The sequence below is a fragment of the Anoplolepis gracilipes genome, chromosome 12 (genome assembly GCF_047496725.1).
Source record: "Anoplolepis gracilipes chromosome 12, ASM4749672v1, whole genome shotgun sequence".
Lineage (NCBI taxonomy): Eukaryota > Metazoa > Arthropoda > Insecta > Hymenoptera > Formicidae > Anoplolepis > Anoplolepis gracilipes.
The window spans coordinates 3,020,252-3,045,148 of record NC_132981.1 but is presented as its reverse complement, the minus strand read 5'-3'; the positions used below and the strand labels follow the sequence as shown (position 1 = coordinate 3,045,148).

Sequence of the window (24,897 nt, the reverse complement as noted above, 5' to 3'; positions counted from 1 at the left end):
TCTATACCAACGGGTTTCGCCATCACTAATACGAGCGCGACGGGATTTCGAAACGACCGGCGGTTTCGCAGCGTGAGACCACTTGCAATGTACAATCGGTAGTAGTAGATAAGATCGAAAAGCTCGATCGGAAGTATCGCTGTTGCGTCTGAATCGTTCGTTGGCCGTTGATATTAAGCTATCGCCGAATCACGGAAACACCATCACGTGGCTGCGTGCGAGTTCGCAGAAGTTTCGCTCGAGAATTTCCAGGTCGTCGACGCGGTATCGACGCTCTGGCGCGTGATCGGATCGAGATTTCTCTCTCTCTCTCTCTCTCTCTTTCTCTCTCTCTTTCTTTCTCCTCCGCTCATCTGGTCGTACCAGAGGAATGTCCGATAAGTAATGGGGCCTCGAATGACACCTTAACCTGGATGACCGGTATATATGTGCTGAAAAGCCGTGAACGCGCGGCGACTCGCTCGTCTGATTAGCTGGTAGATGCGAATTGACGAGATTCTAGTTCGCGTTTCACCCTCGGTGAAACAGCATCGGCCGGATGTGTAATGAGCAGAGAGGCTGGTCGTCTCTATTTTTCTCTCTATTTATATTTCCTAATCAAATAAATTGGTTTATTCATTTGGGACATAAATTGTATTTAGAAGCGAAACTTAATGGTGATATCACATATACGATAAATGTGTATATGTATATATGTATAATATAAATAATTAGAAGAGAAGATTTAAAAATAGGATGAAATATTCAATAAATCTTTATCCTATTTTATTTGCACAAGATTTATGCAACGGACGAAGTTAGTTTAGTTTCTTTCAAATCTAATTTAAATAGTCGCTAATTTTTGTGAAAAAGAGTACATTAACAGAGTTATTTTATAATGCAATTTGATAATAATTGGCATTTTCCCGGATTTTTGGTTAATAGCAAAAGGATATTGTATTTTTCGCCATTTAAATAAAATTATCTCCCCCTCTCTCGTGACGCGTATCATGCAATTTTCGCTTTATATCCAAAAATGGTATATAATATAATTTAGAATAATAATTGAATTTTCATATAATGCTGGTATAGAGGATAATCCAATAAGTGTAGAATGAGATAAAAATCTCGATAAATCAATATATCTAAAGTTATATACGGCGTTTCACGAGATAGATAAAAACCCTGTATTGCGAGAACCCTCTGGGTTTTGAAATTGAGGCACAATCACTGTGGAATTTGATCGCGCGTAAAAATGTTATCGGTAATAAGAAGCAAACAATGCGACCGTAATAATGCGTATGGTATTACGCGATACATTTATTTACGTCGTTAAATATGTTTTTCATTAAAATTCGAGGGAATGGATGATTTTTAGCCAATTAGAGCCGCGCAAAATGTCCCGTGTTTCGCGTGTAAAACATATTATATTCCATAAATTTTAATATCATATAATATCAATGAATATTGTCTGGCCGTAAATTTTAACGGGCAACTCACATATACAACGCCCGGCGTTTCTCGTTACGCTCTCGGAGTGAATTGATTGTAATTATTACGCGAGGCAGCGAATGCAAAACATCGCTTTGTTTCGTACCCACTACCTGCTTATACCTCTTCTCTGCTTGGTTCCCACCATTCATATTTTCCTCTATTATATTAGGCAATGCCTCGCACCACCATCGCGGATTTGGTTTATTGATATTACTAAACAATGCAAAGTTTATCAAATAAAATGCATAAGTATTTACACAATGCGGAGATTTTCTAACGGCGCGCTATTATTTTACATTATTTTGCATTATTTTACATATCTTATTCATTGAACAATAAATTGCAAAAATACGAAAATACATACATTAATTTATTATTATATCGAATATTTCCATCTTAAATCGGTCACAGTATTTTGCGTGATATCATTATAAATTTTATCTCATTATATTGCATGTCAAAATATTTTAATAATAGACTTTTTTCTATTAATACTAATTATAAGTACAATAATTCAACAGAAATCTATAAATTTACATTACTGACAAATAAAATTGTAACTCTATTAAAAATACATGCAAAATGATAAGGAATTAAAAATGTACGCACAATTTATGATGAAAGAAGGAAAATATATAGAGTACGAAAAAAATATTTTGCATAAAGAAGATGTTGTTATTAATATAAATCGATAAATCGCTATTCAGACAAATCGCATTACAGGACAACGTTAAACAAAATTTTAACAATCGCGCGCAAGCAAACTGCGCGACACGTAACGAAACGGATACGTCGCTGCGAAACGAGCATAATATCGGTCTCCGTTATCGTCGGATGCACTTTGGGCTCGCAATTCGGTGCCCCCCTCCCCCTCCCCTCCCCCCCCCTCCCCCACGCCCTCCCTCTCCGTGTTCGCTACAAAGAGTTCGTTTACCCCGTTTATACGTGCGCGCGAGGCCGGTCGCTATCGGTCGATTCAGACACGACATTCGACGAGTGTCGGAGAAACGAGAGCGACGTGATCAAGCTGAATTTAAGACACACGTTCGGGGACTTCCCTGAAACAAACAAACGCTGCAAGTCTAGACGCTTGTCGCAAAATATACCCTATGTATGCATCATATGTCCAATACACGTTGCATCTGTCACAGATGCATGAATGATGGAAAAAAGAAGTGCGTTGATGTGTGATCGTCAATAAGATTGTGAAAATCCGCTTATTGTTAGCGCATTAATTGTCGATGTTGTATACGTATGGATTTGAATATTCTCGGGGCCGCGAGGTGTAAAAAAATATGTTTAACTTTGAATCAATGTGTTAAATTATTTAAGAATTGAATCTAAAAATTAATAAATTTTTCACGAAGCTAATACAATTTTATAGAAGATATACAGATATAATTTAAATGTGATTATTAATGATAGATACCCATATATATATCGCGTGTATATCATTCCGAATCGAAATTTTTTGCTCCGATTTTCAACTTCAATTTTCTCACGTTTACAGATTTTAGAAAGAATTTCGATAAATTTAATTTATAAAGAAATTGAACTTTTTCTTTGTAACTCAAATAGACAGTAAACAGTTTCCCACTTATAGAGGTTCAAAAGAAGAGCTTTCAGCATAGATAGATTAAATAGAAAGATTAAATAGTTTCAAAGAAGAATGATCTGACTACTTTTCAAGTAAATCGAAAATGGAGATCAAAAGCAGGAGAAAAAATTCGACCAAGGATTTCAGAAGCGAATCTTTCATTCGTGCTTACCTCACATACGTGTGGCAAGTAACTCCGAGAAGAGAAATATGATTCATGTCGAAAATGTTATCGCGATTTTATGATCGGTGTGCATATCGAACGAGCATATCGGCACGATAACCCTCGATCATTGCAACGGAATTTCGTAACGTCTTTTGCAACCCATCGGCTTTCGGATATTTGTCTCGAGTTGCTTCCAGTTTTTCGTGTCTGTTACGTGCACTACGGTCTAGAAAATTATTTTTATATATTATTTATTAATAATTACGTACTTATTATATATTAATATAAATCCTCCTTCTTTTCTTTCAAGAATCCAGAAATCAATTAAATTTTCTTCGAAGCTACTATCTTATAGAAAATATACAGATAATTTAGATAGCTTGTAAATGTGACTATTAATGATTAACATACACACGTGTACATCTCGAGTCGAAATTTTGCTCCCATTTTTAACCTTAATTTTCTCATGTTTATAGATTCCAGATTTTGTCGTCCAAATACCGAAGAAAAACACGAATCTATTTTTGGACAAGCGCGACAAACGAGATTGAAATGCCTGCAATCGCGAAATGTCAAGAGAGGAGGAAACTAAACGCATGGAACGCATCAGTTGAAAAACCAGTTTCTCGTTTTCAGCTATTTGCGCGAAAATAAGGTACCATAGATAAGTGTGTACATAGATTCCAGAACATTGATTTATCGTTAACGATGTTATTTTGAGACGATTGAAGCGAACGGTCTCTCTCGATATATCAAAATTATGCAGATGACAGAAAGACGATTGTGCAAAGAGTTAAACACTAAATTGAAAACTTCCTTATTGTTATATCCTTGCATAATCATCGCTACATTATTTATGATTACGGTTCGTTCCTGAAATCTTGAACCGCTATTCCTGAGATCTGCTCTTAATGTTGCTTCTTCCGTTGATCGCCCTTTTGCGTGACGAGCGAGCAATGGCAACATACTCGAGCTTTCTTTTTATATGTCATGTTAAATTAACGAGTCTGTGCGACATAATAACAAACTGTATTCATTTAATTTACTTATGTGAAAAATATGAGAGCGAAAATGTTCGTGAAATACAGATTCGGTTTAATCACAAGTGTTCAATGTCCAGTTAATTTTGTATAAGTAATATATTGTATTAAAAGGAGAATATTTTTGTTGTACGTTTTCATAGAACAAATATTATATAAATCCTCATCGAAAAGCGTTATCTTAGACTACGATATGACATAATCGCGCGTGAATAAAATAAGTATAAACATTTTCGGAAAAATGCAAAAGTTTGACGTAAGCCTATTAATCGAAAAAAACATTTTAATATCAATACTTTATACTGACAATGAGGCTAATATTAAATTCAAATATCTCAGCGTTCGATTCGAGGAGGACCTGAAAAATATGTACTTTATGATAATAATACACGCCGCGTGAGTTTCGTAAATTAATTTTTCGCGACATGCGAGAAAATTAATATTCCTCCTTCTTCCACAACGTAACAAGATAAGATTACACAAGTTAAACGCAAATGCATTGTTTTATCTTACATATAAATCTATATTTTTATATGAAGAGTCATATCAAACTCCTTAATCACTTAATTATATACGTCACGCGATCGATCGCGGGATGCAAAAAGACGCGGCGGATCAGACGGATTGAAGTTTTTTTTTAAATCCGTTTTTTGGGTCACATCCACGTAGTCTTAGATTATAAAACAATCAGTTCTATAATCAGCGGCGGATTCTCGGAAACCTTGTCTCGGCCTTGTTTCCGTCAGTCGACGAGACTGCAGTCGCTGCAAAAGAGCATTATGTATTTCAACGCGCAGATTTTATCACGGCAGAACTCAGGATCTGCACCTGGCAGCCCTGGCGGGCTGGATCAACGTGGTCGACGCGCGTTTCGAGTGACGTTATCATCCGCCACCGAAATAGCGCGCTGATAAGGTCGCATCTCCCGGACGCGCGGCCAACGACGCGGCCGCGTCTGTGCTCCCAATAGAATTCCATTAATCTGGCTTACGACGATCAGTATGCGACGTTGGTGGCGTCGCGTCGTATCGATAATTTAACCCAAGGATGGATAACGCGTTCTCCTTGTTTAATGAGCGATGCTCGCCGGTAAGGGAACTTTACCAGGGGGATAGGAGGGAGGAGGGGGACAAGACAAGAGCGGGTACGTATTTTTGCGCACGTGTCATAGCGGCTCGCGAGCCGAACGTCAGTTGCATTATTTGCGAAAAGTATTAGAGCGAGAGAGAGAGAGAGAGAGAGAGAGAGAGCGTCTTCAAACGCCTGGCTCGCTCTTCTTTTTCAGCCACACATGCGCCAGGCACGCGTTATAAAACACTTGTATATATAATAATAATAATAATAATACATGCGATACTACACGTTGTCTCAGAAAATGTATACGCGAGTTTGGACTAAATCCGTGTGAAAAATCAATAATCTCGAAATTAAGTAAAATTTTAATTTCACATCTTGAATAAATTGTTATTACTGTCAATTTATTTATCAAGACTCTGATTTTGTTTTATTATATTAGCTTTTTATTGTTAGTATATATATATATATATATATATATATATATATATATATAATTGCATTATATTTTCATTTATAAGTTGCATATATATATATATATATATATATATATATATGAAATATATAAATACGAAATGTATAAATAAGTTATACATACGGTTTACTTATTTAAAGTCGACGAGATAGCGAATTGTATATGTTGCAATATTTATAAATTCAGTCATTTTACATAAAACAAGTATAGCTTTTTGATAAGGCATCGAATTTTTATAGAAGGATGTTTATAGATATTCAATACTTTATCAAAAGACTAGACTTGTTTTACATAAAATGATTGTATTTATAAATATTGCAACATGTACATTTCACTATCTCATTGACTTTTGATGAGTAAACCGTATGCGTAACCGATTCCATTTCACTCTACTTCTTGAAGAATTCTCAAGTTTCTGTTGCACTCGATAAAATGGATATACAATTGTATGTATCGGGAACCTCGATAACGATATTACAGCAATTTTAGTGCGATGATAAAATGGTTAATATCTTTATTAATTGCGGAGGAAAAGAAGCAGGGATAGCCACATCATTATGTTTACCGTTGCAGTCTCATTGTCAATCCTTTGACAAAACGCTGCATGAGACGCAGATAATCCAATTTATCTGTAAAAATACAGTCATTAATGAACGCAATCGTTAATACGACGGCAATATAGTGTCAATAAACTGTCGAAAGGAAAAGAGACATAAGTGAAGCAAGAAAACACGAAGACTGTTATACACTTGTATCGTTTAAAATTTCCAGAAAAATGATCGATATGAAGAACATTTCTGAATAAAAATTTAGAATAATTTATAGGAAACAGAAAATAATTTTATTAATAATATCATAATCATTTATTGTTATTATTAATATCACACAAGTAAAGACAGTATAAGAAATTTATATATATATATATATATATATATATATATATATATATATATATATATATATAAAGCTTGCTAAATTGTACATTTTAATTAATCTTTAAGAAATCTTAATAACATATGGTTAATTATTTAATAATTAGCATGATTTTAGCATTTCTCAAATATTGTAAAGTAATGTTTCTCAATATTTTTCAATATTGAAATACGTTAGATTTTATTATATAATTTAATTTCAATATGACTATTCTACATTGTAATTTAATGAGTATTTTATATACATATAGATATTAATATTATAAAAAATATTATGTACATTAAACCGTTTACTGCGCGCGTAAAATATATTATTAAAATATATTATTCTAAAGGAAGAGAGAGAGAAAGAGAGAGAGTATATCTTAAAATATATAAATTAATATATATATATATATATATAATTATTAAAATTATGTATAGTAAAAGTTCTGCTGCGTCTTTAAAACAATTATATCAATGATTATATATATATATATATATAATATGTGTGTGTGTGTGTGTATTGATTTGTGTTTATATGTTTATTTACGAACAATTATACATAGATGTTATCTATACATTTAATATACATAGATGTTATCTCAAAAATGACTTTGGCACGCATGCAAATTCCAGCGCAACAGATTTCAGAAAAAATATTGCATCAGATGAGGCAAAAAAATCATAAAAATTATACGATAATAGTTTTCTTGTCGAAGAAGAATAAATAAATGCGACGGACAAAAAGCAAGAACATATTAGCGAGATTAGTCCTCGATAACAATTATATACTAGTTTCGTAGCAGGTTTTGCAATGTTGAAATTGCGACGCTGTGTGTCGTGATCAATATTAACACGGACACGTCTTTTGCATTCTGCAAGATCACGAGATTTCGTGTCGTCATTTAATTACGCTGCTTGTTACAGCGAGACTGTGTGCGCATTGACACCATGACGAATGAAAATCGATGAGAAAATTAAGCTACGAATGAAATGGATTTATTATTCAAATTTCCAATAATTAAGCCTGACGTTACCATTTTTCTATCATTCTTTGCAAAGTTTTAAAGAAATACTGTTCAAGAAAAATAATGTTTATCATTATTTATTAAAATCATAAACATGTTTATTCAACGTGTTAATAAGAGTATTCTATATGGAAACGAATTCAATACGTTGTATTTTCGCTGCGCCAAACAAAGATTTTTATTTAATTATCGCTGTCGAAAAACGATCGACATTTCACAAGCATTATTCGAATCTTTCCTTATCTTTCCGTATTTATATCTTTTAATATATTTAAGCAGTGTCGAGAAATAATCTATTTTTGCCGTTATATACATATACATATAATTATAATTTCGCGCTAGTCATACATTATTTAATTAAGTCCAAAATTGAAAAGATAAATATTGTAATATTTGTCTATAACAAAGTAATAGTATAAACATAATATATCATTTAATCTACGTAGTTATAAATTATTTTAATCATAGGCATTCATTGTTATATTATACATTATAATCTTTTTCACGTTTCAATAATAAAGATATAAAATTTATATCCAATGAATAAAACTACATGGAGTTATTTATTGAACTTATTAGAGCTGTCAAAATATGTTAAAAATATATTAAACGAATAAAATCACTCGCGGCTGTCAAACCTCTTCGAAAAATATAATAAATAATTATTAGACTAATCAACTGCAAAATGAAGAGAATCAATTTAACCAGACTTTTATTGTTTTTGTACATATAAATTAAGACATACATACACATATATCAACAAAATGTGTATAATACTCACACAATTTTATATACCGATAGATATGCTGCTGCCGTCGTATTGTACATCTCACGCGAACATATTTCGACACTTTCGTGTAATCGACTTACGTAGGCTTTTTACAAGAGTGGAGTTTCTATTTCGCCTCGAAAGAGTGTCGCTCGCGCCTCGCTTTTTTTTTTTTTTTTTTTTTTTTTTTATCTACCTTTATATCGCGGGAGGGATATGTTGCTGTTGTGTGTGCGCGCTTCGCGGCTTTTCCTGGGAAGGACGCCTCTCGCGCCGAGACGTTCGGCGAAGCGTACGCGTGCCGTCCTCCTCCCTCCCCCCCCTCCTCCCCTACCCTTCCCCGCCGAACCTTCCTAAATTTTCCGTAATCGTTTCAGTCGCGTCGCGCGCTAGCGCAAGGACAGAGTCGAATCGCGACGTACATGTATGTCTGTGCGTGTCGCGTCGTCTTTTATCGAAGAATGCGTATTTCGTGTACATACGCAGTCGAGTGTCAGGAATGACGAATTGAACGGCGGGCGATCGTTTCGGTGCATTTGTCGTTTATAACGCGTCCTCTAAATCGAGCGGCATCGAGAGATAATCCCGGTGTCATTGCATATGGCGGGTCTCGAAAGTTTTCTTCGCGGCTCGCGAGAGTGAATAAGTAATTGAGTGAGTTTATAAAGTCTTGTTGTCAGTTGTGTGAGTGAAACGCGTTATAATGTACGCAAGTGGATATAACGTATACACGAGGATGCTCTATTATCGTTTTTCGAAGCAGAAGTGCAACGAGGGGTACCAGAGACGAGCGAGAGGGGAGTAGTAGCGGAAAAAAGTGGCAACGCGTCTGTCGGTAAGTAAACGTGATTATTATACATTGGTAAATGTTGTTGATGCATGTAAGAGATAATTCTTCGATCTACTTGTTAATCCGTTAGTGTCATGTTTTGTCTTTGTATATTTCATGCGAGAATAATAAACGCGAGGCCATGATTTATCATCGAAATCAAACAACCTTTTTACTTTATTTATTAAACTCTTTGCACAGAAATTATAAAAAATCAATTATCATTAATATATTTCATCTGTCGTTTTTTTTTTTGACATACACTTTACCGCGACAATTAATGTGATGTTAAATGTACTTTGATCTTAATGTGAGAAGGAGGAGCTTGCTACAAAAATATAATAATTATAATTCTCATCCCGCGTTAAGTTTGACTTTTTGCGTGAAAATATTTTCTTTCCCTTCGAATAATAAATATATTAGATAAATAATAAATAAAGAAAATAATTCTATTTTCAAAAATTTGGCCTGACATTTTGATAGAAAAATCGAAACAATTTAGATACAGTGTAATAAATGAAAACGACACTTTTAATCGATCATTTTATTAATTGTCAAGGTGTAAGGTAAAACGTTTAAACGCACACTTCGCGGCTCTCGAGCGAGCTCGGCGAAGCGTGGCGCGCATAATTTGGACCACCCTGTAGCGGTGGAGTGAGGTAGGTTAGTGAATCGACGGGTGTTATCTGGATGCACGGAACGTGCAGACGGCCAGTACGGAACAACATGCTGTCCGAGTCAGCGAAACAGAGACACTTTGAGCAAAGCTGGCGAATCGGCTTCGCGGACTGTACTTAAAGTGCACTTTCTGCACACGCACACCGAGATTTCCTCCCGCGCGGTCTTAACAGTGTGTGTAGTGTCAAACGCGCGCGCGCGCGCGCGCTCGCTCGCTCGCTCGCTTAAGCGTCCACTTTCGCGGAAAGTATAATAGACGCACAGTCGTATCGTAACGCGAACGTTTTCCCGTTCATCGAAAGTGTACATGTCGTGTACATACATGTGTGCACATATATATACGCCTGTGTGTGTTTCCCGACATCGTGGCAATAGCAGTAGCGAATGGCACGGCGTAAACGCTGATAATCGACGCGACTTGGAATCGTTACCTCCTGGATTAGGCGGATCGAGAGGGACTCGCGTTCGAGATCTTTCGCCGAGTTGGTGGAGTGCGTATTCGCAAATCATCGAGGTCGGGATTATTGGAAGCGATCGTGAGAGTTTTCTCTCTTTCTCTCGGCAATTGTCGTTGATCGATATCGCGAATGATATACCTCGCCGATTCGTGCGATTCGTGGCACTTGGCGCGAGCGATCAGCTTGTAACAATAGGTGGCCGCGCGTTCTCTCCCGATATCGAATTTCTCGATTACGTAAGAGGTCGTAAGATTCGGTTCACGAGTGATTAGTGCAATTAAGCAATATTGAAACGCGTTTGCGTTTCTGTATCCCGGGCCGAATCGTGACCCGAGACGCTCGGACGCAAAACTCTCAGAATACGATTGCGACCGGATATGTAAGGGCCCACGTGTAATCTATCTATGAATATAATGAATTAACATTTCTCAGTGAATTAGAGCGACAGGTCTCGCAGACGATTTCGCGATCGATAGTTCCCGCAAATATTATCAACGCGAGTTCGCCGAAAGAAAACACGATTGCGCGAATTTTACGTCTTAAATCACGTGAAGATCAACGACAAAAAAAGATTTACCCTTGACTAGCTGAAGCGAAGAAGCGGTGATTTGAGGACCGAACGCACAGATAAGAGACTGCGACCATATGTGCGTTAAAGGAGGAACGCGGTAAATATTTTATGGCAATTTTATTTTATAATTTTTCTAGCATACTCTCTTAAATCATTAAAAATATCTCTGATTAAAGCAGTGATGTACAAAATTTTATTTGAAAATTACTTGCGAGTATATTTACTTATTTTTACAATATTTTATATTACTTATTTTTGCAAGATGTAACTTAAAAATTTTTTCTACATTTTTTATTTTGGATTGCTATTTTTTTAGAGAAGCACATTCACATTTGAAATGAAGTAGAATTAGTATTAAAATGTAAAGTATTCAAAATTATACCTATTACATTTATTTCATTCTTGAGATATGATAAACTCACGAAAAAATGAACGAGATTTTTTTATCCATAATTTAAATATTTCTTTAAAAAAATATATTGTTAGAAATTTGTCTTATAATATTATAATATATATAATAAGAGGTATTTTTTAAAATATCACTGATTCCTTCAATTGAGATTTCATTAATTTGCTATAACTTATAACTGAATCTATCCGACTGTTGACTGCTTTTTAGTGATATAAACTGATACCACTTAAAAGAGTATTATAGGCGAGATATATTCAGCTTACTTAGGATGTGTTACACGATTTTCCCACAGTGGGGATACGCGATTCGGCATGAAACATTGCGAGTGATTATCTAAATTCCGTATTTCGTAACATCTTGCACGAGATAAGAATTTTTCTCCCGGCAAGATTGAAATTCTTCAGTGCAGGTTTAAACCAAGTTGATTCGCGTATTGGATAGTTGGCCGAGTTTGCGTAAAGTGAATTGGCAATTTGGCAAATGCAAGTTCTTCTCGATTCATCGATAAATACGTTAATGCTTCGCGTCTACTTTGCACTTTGCGCTCTACAAGTTTCGCGCCTAGTTTTTCTGCTGCAATTTACGACAATAATGCACAAAACGACTTGTTTTTTTATTTACAATATTATTAGACGTTATTTTTTTATTACGTTAAATTCTAATGCATTCAAGGAAAGATATATAGGAAATATGAGTAGATTTGCGTAGGAAATATGTAAAAGAAATGCAAATCAAAGTTTTATCAGATTGAGATTGAAGACAAAAAAAAATACGAAGCTAAATCCAGATTTATTTTTGCTTTATGATTCTTGTTAACGTGAACAAACATGTTTTTCTATCGATAGCTGGATATACTTATGCAAAAAGGAACCTACCGTCAATCTGTTGCAATATTACAAAGCTAAATACAGATAACGTACAATATCTAAAACTGTAGCTTAAGATAAAAATTTTATGATCGTTGAATCACAAACGTTGAACGTTTATTGAGAATAATAAAAAAAAAAAAAAAAATAATAAAATTATGCTAAAAAAGGTCAAAATGAAAATTAAATATTTTAAGTAAAAGAAAAATTGCTTTAAAAATTTACAAAAGTTCTAGTGAAGAAGCATAATGATTATTCTTTAGTGGTACGATTGAAGGATAAAAAATTGATAATACACAAATTATGCACCATGCCACGGATACGTTGTTTTTCGGATAAGCTCTTGAATTAAGCAGAAAAAGAGGAACGCAAGGCAAGGAACGCTTTAAAGGGGATCAATCCGTTTGCAGATAGCGGTCTCTCGAAGTGGCTCGATGGAGTCTGCGCCGTTGTTGACGTTGTTGAAAGTGTCGTTGTCGCGTCGCTTTGACTCGACATTCGGCTCAATGAAACCTCGTCGCTGCTGCCGCTGCCGTTGATAAAGCCAAACGATAACGAGATGTGCATTAGCTCCTCCACACCGCGCACACCAAGTGCAATGCTACAAACTATCACTTTTCTCGCGCAATAAGACTACTCTCGCGCGCCTCCTGCTATATGTGCCGTAACGGTTGTGAAATCTATTGTGGAGCTTGGTATATGAAACCGAGTCATTACGAGACGCCTACGTACGGTAAAGGGGGGTTCTTGTAGGGTCGCGATTGCTGCGATTTACTGTCAGGCTACACGAGATGCCAGGAGATTGTACGCGGAGGATTATCCGATGTCGATTGCTAATAAACGCGCAATTTTTATTCCTCTACGCGTAATCGCAATTTTTATGAACTCCAAACGAGATTGGAGACACTATTTTTACTCAGTTGGCATAGAGAGATTTATTTCAATATCTTTTTAATAATATTATTAATTTGAATGTATTTAATGATCTTTAATCATGTCAAATAATTATATCTCTACAGATAAATATATGTATATACACACACACGTAATATATATATATATATATATATATATATATATATATATATATATATATATATAGAATACTTATAAAGATTATGAAAGGAAAAGCGAGATTATAGTCGACGAGTTAGCAAAAATTTTTAATTTGTCTATGTGATTTTTAATGACGTAGACGAGCGTCTCGAAAGTAAGTGAGTGTCGATTAATTTACGGACAAACACGGAAAGCAAGGCTATCTTACAATTAGTTCGAGATGTTCAATTCCCGTTTAAATAGCCGACGCGCGTAAACAATGGAGATCAACGGCCGTGGTAGAATCGTACGTCTGTTTCTTAATGAAGTGCTTGGCTCTTTCATCATCCCTGCTGCGGTTGCAGATAATGTATGACGAGCAAAACGCAAATACACAAGTTGATTCGATCGAGACGATCGAAACGAACATTCTTATACATATAGAGGTTTCATTGAAAGTAAGAGAGACAAAGACAGAGGCAATCCTGAAATACTTAATACATCTATTTTTGCGGATACAAAACATGTATCCGACTTTGTAAAATTAAAGAAACTTCTTTCAACGTCATTATTATGTGATACAAATAAAGTACGTTTTATTTGAGACTTGAAACAATACTTTTTTTGGTATTTTATTCTCTTAAATAGAATCAATGTATTATCACTGAAAAGTAGTGAACAGTCTCATGAGTTCAGTTATAGCAAATTATTTAGTGGCTATTTCAATCAATGTTATTTTAAAATACGTGTTACATTATAATATTACTTGAGATAAATTTATAGCAATATAATTTGTCGAAAGAAATATATAAATTTTTGACCAAGAGTCTTGTTCATTTTTTGTGAGTTATCAAATCATAAGAACAATAAAAATATCATATATATATAATTTTTGAATACTGAATTTTTAAATACTGGGTATATATGTTTTATTCCAGATATCAATGTGTGAGGCTTCTGCCAAGAAATAACAATATAGATAAAAAGAAATAAATAGATAAAAGAATAAAAAGAATAGATGAAAACATTTTTTAAATCATATGTTGCGAATATGTACAATTATTATTGATTTTTTAATCAAATTTTATTGTCACAATTAATGGGACAAGGAGCAAAATGTGTTTTTACTAAAAATTAATGAACTATTTATTAATTTTCGGTGAAATATTGGGTCATCGGTTTTAATCGGTGACATTTTCATTGGTTAAGTTTAAAAGAGCAGTTTTCAACATTTATAAAGAATTGAAAATGAACATTGAGATAATTATTTTATTTTCAATCTCTCTCTCTCTCTCTCTCTCTCTCTCTCTCTCTCGTAAGACTACACTGTAAAATAGACTCAAATAAATTTCCCCGAGCTTGCACACCGATATCAGTCGCTTTCCTCGCGATTATCATCACCGTCGTAGCAGGTTATTGACTGACAGAGAGTCGCGAGTGTCGCGAATGAGTCAGAGAGCTGTCGTGTCCGGTTTCAGATTGTTTAGAGCGTCGCGATCGGTGCCTGATGGAGCTCGGGTCGATAGAGAGAGAGAGAGAGATGTTTAAAAAAGTAGGCAGGCGGATATAATCGATTCGTTGTGTTAGCTTGGGTGTAACAGTGCGGACGCAATATAATTTCGCTAATTGCGCTTTATGCGATACGCGCGCTTTGACACTCCATTCGTGCGGCGCGATACGAAAGACGAATTCGAACCTGCGGCTCGGCCGCATGCGGTCGAATTTAAACTCCCGCGAGTTTGTTCAGAACGAGAGCGAGAACGAACTTGCGTACGCGGTATCATCGATAGTTACGATAGTTCGATGCGATTGGAAATTCGGGCTCGATCATGGTTGATTTCCATTTTATCACGTGTGGATGCATCTCGGAATAACGGCTCTGATATCTGCATTATTGTATATGTCAAGATAATTTTTAATTAAAGATTAAAATGGATGGTTAAAAAATATATTTTTAGACTTATCTTGTAAAATGTGACACATTGAAATAGGTTATTCAAAATATCTGTTTTGTTTTAAAAGAGTAGATACAGTTGTATGCAACACACAAATTACAGAGTATAATTTCTATTTATAAATAAATATTAGTTTATTTATATAACATTATAAAGTATATTACATAATGTATTATATAATATTATGAAATATTATAAAATATTTATATAATGTTATAAATTATATATTCCACAAAAGTATATCGTTAAAATTATTGTTAGTAGCAATAAAAAAATCATAAAAATATTTTAGCAGTAATAAAAGCACTGCGATTTAAGCTTGGAAAAAATGAAAGACTTAAGAACAATGCTATTTAAAGCGCGATTCTTGCGTATCGATTTATTCTTCTTGCGTAGACATAATGTGTACGCTTGCGATTCTCGCGAGCTCTTGATTGAGACCAACGGACTTTTCGCTTATACACGGTTCGCATCGCGTGCGTACGCGTGCTGGCACGCATTGGGATAGGTCATGGTGGCCGACAGGACAGCGGACGCTTTGTTTCAGGAGTGCCCCGAGTACGCACGTAACCGTCGTGCCAAACTTGTCTTTTTCTATGTCGCGAATTCCGTACAGATTCGATTTCAATACGCGATAAGCACGAGATTCGTTATCAATGTAATTTTTCTATAAATAAAATACATAAATTTTTCTTCACTTGTCTTACAAATTAAAATCTTTTTGATATAACTATACTCATTTTAAACAGCGTATTTTAAAATCTAGAGACGATATTATTTTTTAATATGTTTGTGTATTACGTGTTGCTATAAAACAATATCGTTAATATTTAGTAGGTACATGCTGTAAAGAAAATTGACTTTTTCGTTTTTAATAACTATCTCTCTTTCTGCATTGCAATCATATCGTTCGTACATTTTGTGACGGCAATTCAAAATTGAATAAAATCCGGAATGTCGAATAATAAGTGTCTGTAACATGGTGTAGGTAGCATTTAAAAGGGGAAAATATTAAGCCAATTAGAAGACGCGGCTTTTAGACGTAAAGTGTTTGCTCAGACATGGTAAAGAAACCGCAAGTGTGTAATGTCATTAGAAACACATGAATAGACGTAATGTTAGCTGTCTTGAGTATTAATTGCCAAAGAAATATACGCTTACTATTTACGCTTATTCCTTTAGAAAGAAAATTCGCTCTTATCAACACTCTTCATTTAATCTGATATTAAATACGCATCAACGTGGAACGCACTATGAATAATATTTTATTTCAAAATGTAAACTCTCTTAGTACACCCACAAAATGTTTTTCTGCACAAATATTTTTTTCTCGAGTGCAGATATTAAAATTTGTCTCCGTAAAGTAAAGAAAACTGCAAGAGAAACTTAAACTCTTTTTCTCTCTCTCTCTCTCTCTCTCTCTCTCTCTCTCTCTCTGTTTCTGTATATTATATAAGAATAAAAATAAAAGAATGGGCGAAAAATTAATCGTAGATATAAAATATCTTTCTTAAATTATTGTAAAAGTTTTTATAGACACTAAAGATATTTAAACGTATCGCGAAATGGTCACGTTTCATGAATCAGCTTCTAGCGATGTACACGTAGCCATTGAAACTCGCCGGGATGGCGACGAAAAAGGAAGGGAATACGTGGGAGTGACAGAGAGGCAGATGCAACAGACGGGAAATGAAGGGAGAGAGCGAGAGGCGGCGAGAACGAGTCGCGGTCGTATTTTCGGGTGACCGTGGCCCTGCCCTCGGTTTCGAGGCGTCGTTTGTGTGCCAGTCGGTGCATTCTACCAACACACTGCTCTCTAGTTGTGTATGTGTGTGTTTGTGTACGATGCATTTATATTTGGACGAAGGGTGGAGGAGCGCTGGTTGGTGTCCGTGCATCCGCCTGTACGTGTCTCTTTCTCTCTCTCTCTCTCTCTCTCTCTCTCTCTCTCTCTGTCTGCGCGCGTGTGCATATGCAGAGAGAGGGTCAGTGGTTCCGGCGGTTTTATTATTCGGCTTTGCCCGCGCCGAGTTAACCCAGGTCAGTGTGTGGTAAAAAAAGCCGTGTGCGCGTTCGGCGAGCTTGCCCACACGAAGCGTGTCGAGGCGGGAAGAGGCCCGGGGCAGAAGGGAGGGAGGAAACGAAAGGGGATCGGCGAGCGAGCGAGCGGCAGGGGAGAGGGGAGAGGCAAATGTGCACGCATGCACATACATACACACACACACACACACACACACACGTCGGGAAATGCATTCGCGACGACCGTCGTCCGTTGCCAAACTAAGGCTGCGCCTTCGCTCACGCTCGAATGAGTGGACGAGTGTGTCCTGCACGCGTGGATTTTGTGATATTTTCCGGATGAGAATCTCGCTTCTTGAAACGACGAAGAGCAAGCTGTAAGTACGCAGTATATCGTGAGAGAGTAATTAATTTTCAATTATTTACGAGAAATTAATTTCATCATGGATACAGTTAAAAATAAATAAGAAAAACATGGAATTTATTGGGACTCGGGACATTAAAAAAAAAAAAAAATTCCTGTGATAATTTTACTCTTATATTATAAATGTAAACAGTCGGCAAGTTAAGTAAATTATGTATTTAAAGTATATTATAAATATACATTTGTGTTTGTTTAATATATTTAATGTTTTAACAAAATATTGATAAATATGTACATATTCTTTCTTGTAATTTTTAAAGCTAAAAAAATGAAAAATGCTTATCTTATGAAAGTCATTCAGTTTTTTCAATACATTTACAAATCGAGTACTTGAAACTTAAAAGGATCAATGTTTTTCCTTAGTATGAGTGATAAATATTAGAAAACGTACACGATAAAAAAAAACTCATTTTAGATAGTTGCATCAAAAAGTTTTTAAAATGTATTCTTTATTTAAAATTTTGAACAAAAATACCTGGAATATCAGAGAATTTTTTTTATAAGATTTGAGTAGACACTTTACTTAGAGAGAACATATTTATAAAAATCGTCTAAAACATTAATTTTATGCTACATATGTATAAGTATTTCTAACATAGGTGAAATAATTTTATATACTATATATATATATATCGATATTCCTGAACAAATTAATAGATCAGCTTTAGATATCGTGAATATAATTTCGTCAAAATTTTACATTAATGGAGAAGACGTAGACGGTCTTGGATGCCACATATTCATTCGCCGGCGACGTCGAAGTAGAAATGAACCTTAAATATATATAGTGATATTGCCAGAATTATCGGGTGATGAATAACTTGCAAGATATAATGCCTTAATCCCAGATCTGGCGAATCCATTTGGTTAATTAAGCGTGTGCAAGAGTCACACACAGAATCCTTTATCCAGTCATATTTCATTTCTCATTATTATTACTGCTAGACATACTGTTCTCTTTCGTACTTACGTGCTTCCATATTTGGAGCTCTCTCTTTCTCTCCCTTCTTCGCGCATGTATGCACGTGTGTATGCGTGTGTGTGTGTATGTGCGTCGAAAGAGCGCGCGGGACTCGTGCATTGTTAGCGCTCAAAATTAGAGCAACTGATATCTGTCCTGGAAACGCTGAAGCGCGTGTGCAACATGTCTCCTGCTTCAAACAAAAAAGCCACAGACATAAACTCGATAGTTGAAAATGCCGAATGAATATTCCGGTAAGCGACAAGCGTTGTTTGAGCTCTTCGATGACAAACCTATATAGAGTGAATAGTAAAATTAAAAGCTCCGTACTCTTTAGAGGTTGTAATAATAATAATCTTGTTATTTATCTAAAATGTTTGCGATATAGAATTTGTTTGCTTTGCTCGCGCGATTTTACGCAAATACGAGTGTTTTTGATGCAATATTGCTCTTATCAGTCAATTTCTTAAAAATCGACAATTTCTTAAATCGTCGATTAATTATACTTGATTAATTTGGACTTTCGAATGATTACAATCTGTGTACCTATAATAAATATACGTATGTACGAACAAAAGAAGATGTACCGCTCGGCTGTTTGATCAATTCACGAATATTAGATACGAATAGAAAATATCTAGAGTGCAAAGTTCAAAGTCGTTGGTTTAATTAAAGGAAGATGATAAGAGCGTATGAGAAAAAAATTTCGTACGATTGCTTTAAACGCAGTTTACGAATGAATGCAAAATTCATATGAGAATTAGATTAGCTTCTTTTTCAATACACAGATCTAAATATGATGCTCGCTTATGACCTTTAATTATCGAAAGTTTTAATTCGTTGAGCCACTTATCATTCATGTCGCGCTAGCGTTCCATATAGATACGTATGTAATGTGTAACAAGAATTAAGCCGACACAGGTGTACAACGCCCATCTCCGTTCCCCATCGAAATTATCGTTGCGTATCCTTGAGACAAAGGCGGACAAGGGGCATACACACACGTGAATTTTAAAGCGATTCTCGAGCCGCGGTAAAATCACCATTGCAAAAATCGATTTTGTATCCGCGAATATTACTGCACACGCGTTGCGTGCGATTCAGCGTTCGAGTTGACAAAGAGAGGGCTCCTTCGGTAAAGGAAAGGGGGAGGGGGGAGGGGGGAGGGGGAAAGAGAAGTAATAGGGGCGAGGTATGGAGAGAGAGAGAGAGAGTGAGGGGTGGAGAACAGCAGCGGGGGTGTGGAACGGGCGGAGATGGCTCGACGGCGGTAGAATAGAGTTTCGCCAGTTTAGCTGGGTTTAAAACAGCTGCCGAATTTCCCTCTCGGCCGAGAGAGAGTGAGAGTTTGACCCATCGAGAGCGAGTGTGTTCCACATCGCGTTTCGCCCCCTTCCTGCCCTCCCCCCTCCCCCCAAGTCGGCGGCGCAGCCGGTGGCACATGCACACGCATACTCTTGCAGCACATGCACATGCACATGCACTTGCACATGCACAGGCAAAGGCCATCGGGCCGTTTGCGCGCATCCATGCGCGCGCTCCTACGTGTTGTTCGGTCTATATAGATATCGCGGGTCAACGTGGAGCACGTATCACCTACACACAATACATACACACGCGCGTATATACGCGCTATATGTACGTATGTGCGATTGAACGAGTGCAAATGGCGAAATGACATATACGAACACGCTCATCCAGAGACACATGTGAGCACGTGGCGAGTTTCGAGAATGCACATATACACATGTCTAGCCGAGTATGTGTACTCGTGCCAAGTACCATGTTGCATAGAATGTACGAATATACACTCTGTCTGCATTAATGAATATATCACTGTAAAAAGAAAATTTAGACAAAGTGTTTCAGTTTTATTACAGATACACTGTCCGAATTTTTAGACTGAATTTTCAGCGTGTCTTTATAAACATTCTTGTGAACTTTCAGAAAAATGACTCTGACGATTAAGACAAATTGTCTGAAATTATTTTTAATTATTTGATTTTTTTTAGACTTTAGAATTTAGATCTGAAAATTTAATCGTAAAAATGTCGGAATTTCTCACAGTGTATCTGATGCACCAAATAGTACACAGAGAGACCCGGGCTAAAGGTTCATGTCAGGACGGAGATGCGACTTTTCCTCTCGCTTCACTATACCGGATGCTTTTTTTTCTCTTTCTCTTCCTCCAGTTGCTTTAGAAGCGGTTACTCGCTTTTCAAATCGTCGTTCGAAACGAGAGGACGGACTGTTACACGGATGTTTTTTTTTTTTTTCTTTTCTTTTCTTTTCTTCCGGTTTCCCGTGTTTGAGCTACTTTGATATCGATGATCAGCACCGTTTTGGTGAAGCCGGGTAAAGTAAAGCCGTGTTTAAGAACCTTTACATTTCTCTGCGAGCGCGCCATCATCGTAAATCGAGTGTGGCGAACGAGACGATGTAATTGAATGTGAGCTTTAAATGCGGCCGAAAATTCACGGATCACCGCCAAATGGAAATCGACGAGACGGTTGTAATCTGTATAAGTTGTATGTATTTTTCTCCCTTTCGTAATGATTTTATAATATTATTTAAATTTAAAGATGTTATATATTTTTAAAAAATCCTTACATTCTATTTTTTTACATTCCATGATTTAAATCTCCATACAATGGGTGGGGATTAATTCCCGAGATCGCGCTCTTTCATCTCAATTCGACGACGCATCGTTCGAACGAACTTTGCATATAATCGACTGTTATTGAAGCTATTGAAGTCAGTTCACGGCCGCGTGAGTTCGCGATTGAATTGGAGTCGAAAGATACGGTCGTTTATGATTAAGATTCGCTTCTTTTTACGATGACCCAAGGCTAACGGGTCTGCAAAAGAGTCGGGACGAATTTATTTGGCGGAAGGCCGTGTTTCGCGTCGATACGAGCGATACCTTAGGATGATCCGCGTATTTACGATGCCGTGCGCGAAGCTCTCGCTTCCCACGCCGGAATATTACGATGGCGGTTACATGCGGTTACATTATCTACGACGTTCTGCCGGAAACCGTCGACATTTTTGTCTACAGTATACCTACATGGGCGTAGCCGCCACGCCCAGAACAGAAATGTAACAATGCTCGATTTCCGAAAAAAAGGTAACACGAATTCACCAGCTGCAGTTTCGACTGAGGAATCGAGGTTAGTAGTCTGTCTGTCATTGGTAACTGCCATTTGGCCGCTATTGGATTATAACAACAATGCCGGGTCTTCTCTCTTTCTATCCGCGTGTGAAACATGTGGGTGCCGGTAACGCGGTCGCATTTGATCGATATTACAGAGTTGACAGTTTACACGCACATTATATATGACGCTTTTCTGCGCGCCATTTTAGCATGTCGTTCTGTGCGTTCTAATATTTTTCGCTCTTATCACGCTGTGCGATTTTCCATTTGTTCCAATAACGGATTTTTTTTTAATCATTTTTTAAAGTAACAGAGTGTATATAAATATATAAGAGCAAAATTAAATTGAAAAAATATGTGAAATCTGGAATCTTTAGGGAATTTTTTTGTACTTGGAGAGATCAGGGAAATTTCTCATGAAATTTTAATGGGACTCGGGGATTTAAAGAAAAAAATTCTTTCTCTGATAATTTTCATCTTACTGTAAATTATTATTATATATCTCTGTTTTGCCTTAATAAATTATTGAATATATATTCTTTATTTTAATTTTTAGTGATAAAAAATGAAAATGTTATAAAAGTTAAAAATTTTTATCTTAAGCTATTCAATATTTTTCGGTTTATTTATAAATCTAGCGCTTGAAAATTAAGTGACTGTATTTTTTTTTTTTTTTTTTTAATATAAGTGAAAAACGTTTACAATAAAAAAATTTATTTTAGGAAATTGCGTAAAGAATCTTTACAATAATCTCTTTACCTAGAATTTTGAACAAAACTATATCTGAAAGATCAAGGAATTTTTTTTTTTTGTATAAACTTTGAGTAGACATTCTGAAATAATATTTTACTAAAATTATATTTATAAACAGGCATAGTGATACATGCAATAGAATTTAAATTTAAAATTGTTAACTTTTTTTTCAAATTACTTAATTGACTTTGGTAATTTATATTCGCGATTTAATATAGTAAGTAAAAGAGCGGACAATAATTATGCGCGAGGATCATCGGGTATATACATATACGAACAAATATTAAACACGCGTGTAATTTAATCTTGTTAATATAATCGATTAATTTAAAATATTTCTATGCGAGAGATTGTTTGAAACAATTGTTACGTTAACATCCACATTTTCATATAAATCTACATTCACATTTCTATTATCCTAGATACCACGAGTTAAACAGACATCTATTAATCGTGCGGTTTTGCGAAACATGTGTTTTCATGCATTAAATACACACACACACACACACACACACATATATATATATATATATATATATATATAACATATATATATATATACAGAAACTCTCTACGCGCGCGATATAACATATAATTAAATAACCAAACTATATATAATAATTATAATATTAAATGTGGGTTTCAACGCACGCCGCGCAATTTCATTTGCTTTAACCCCTTGCGGTCCCGCTGTGAACGCCAAAGAATATTAGGTCAAATTTGTGCCGATCGATATTCGGTGCAACAGGAGAGAGAGAGAGAGCGAGAAGGATGGAGAGAACGGGTCCGCCAAATCGCGAGTACTCTCAGTTTCTGGGAGTGGTGCAACAAGTAGTAACGGTGTTTATATCTACGTCGTTGATACGGTAGTGGTATCAGTGTTGCATACACACATACATGCTACCGCGCTTATGTACGTAAGCGAGTATATAGGTCGACGGCAGCAGTCGCGCGGCAGCAGACGGTTTAAAGCGGGGTCACCACCGAAATTTTCCAAGCGGGATGAAATCCGGAGGTTGCGGATGGCTCGTTCACTATCCTTGCGATATATATATATATATATATATATATATATATATTTATATATACACGAGAGCAAACTCTGGCATATACATAACTGGCACGCGTGTATATGTATGAATGCATGTGCATACATTGCATCGCTTCCGCATGCCGGTACGTACAGTCGATCGTTCAATGTCGCAGTAGTTTTGCAATGGGGAGAGAGAAAGAGAGAGAGAGGAGAGGAGGGGAAGGAAAAAAGATAATATGATGTTTTTTTATGTGCGTCCACGGTCAGCCGGCTTGTAATTGCCTAACCGCAAAAGTTCGTTAACGTCGATGATAGAAAGAACCGCGCCGAAATATCCGTTTCAGTCGCCGCAGTCAACAGATGACGATATGTGTTTATCGGGCATCGCGTTTACGTAAGTTAGGCTCGCATTGTGAGAAACCGATAGGGTACAATAACAATTAATTCTTTCAGGGGACAATTTATTAAACTTTCTCTTGTGTAGGATAAAGAATTGATTAAAATGCAGGATCTGCATTTTCAATCTTATGTTACAAAGAAAAAGAGAAATATGATTTAAATAAATATTATTTTTCATAATAGTTAGCTTTAGTTACAAAAGATAAATTTATATTGACCGGTAATTGTTTAATAAAAAGATACACATATTATTCATATCTTGTAAAATATTAAATATTATTTAATCGCTAAATTTATTATATTTAAACATTTATTACAGATGTAATATGTAAATTAATTTTTAATATTAATTATTATTTTGATTTATTGATAAAAAGAAAAAAAGAATTTGTTAATATGATACAGGTAAAATTGTGACTAAATTTATGCTTATTTCCACTGAATTCTTTTCATTAAACGATATTTCATTATCTCATTTCACGCGACTTTGCATTTTGCTAATCCGAAATAAAAACAACATTTTTATTTATCCCGTTTTCGCAAAATGTTTCAGTAAATACAATACTTTACGATATAAACGTTTCTAAATAAAACGCGTGTAAAATTTTATTTTTATGCGTTACTTTTAATTTTTGCGCATCAATAATTCGCGCTACATTGAATTTTCGCTCGCAAAAACGTGAACATCAGATGCCAGCAGTTTCCGCTTGATCGCGCGGGACTATCCGGTATGAACAATTAAATAACCGTTCCTTTCTAGCCTGGACGATATTTGTGAAATTGATTGCCAAAATGGCGGTCGGGTTTAAAGAGA

At 35.7% G+C, this 24,897-nt stretch overlaps 1 protein-coding gene and 1 long non-coding RNA gene across 6 annotated transcripts in view; both read left to right on the top strand.

Moving 5' to 3' along the window:
- LOC140672008 (uncharacterized) overlaps positions 1-5,754 on the top strand; it is a 178,858-nt gene extending 173,104 nt beyond the window's left edge. For 2 of the 3 annotated variants that reach the window (XR_012047816.1, XR_012047817.1), the window contains one exon: positions 3,713-5,752. This is a non-coding gene — a long non-coding RNA (uncharacterized lncRNA). Of the gene's footprint in view, positions 1-3,712 lie in introns of all 3 variants that reach the window. The other variant, XR_012047818.1, reaches the window with a different exon arrangement.
- A 3,205-nt stretch (positions 5,755-8,959) lies between these two features.
- Eip93f (Ecdysone-induced protein 93F) overlaps positions 8,960-24,897 on the top strand; it is a 143,666-nt gene continuing 127,728 nt past the window's right edge. The window contains exon 1 of one of the 3 annotated variants that reach the window (XM_072903796.1): positions 8,960-9,371. Coding sequence is in view for 1 of the 3 variants with exons in the window: in XM_072903797.1 (XP_072759898.1) it covers positions 11,147-11,169 (23 nt within the window). In the remaining 2 variants the exon portion in view is untranslated. Of the gene's footprint in view, positions 9,372-10,327; positions 11,170-24,897 lie in introns of those variants that run through there. The other 2 variants (XM_072903797.1, XM_072903795.1) reach the window with 2 other exon arrangements.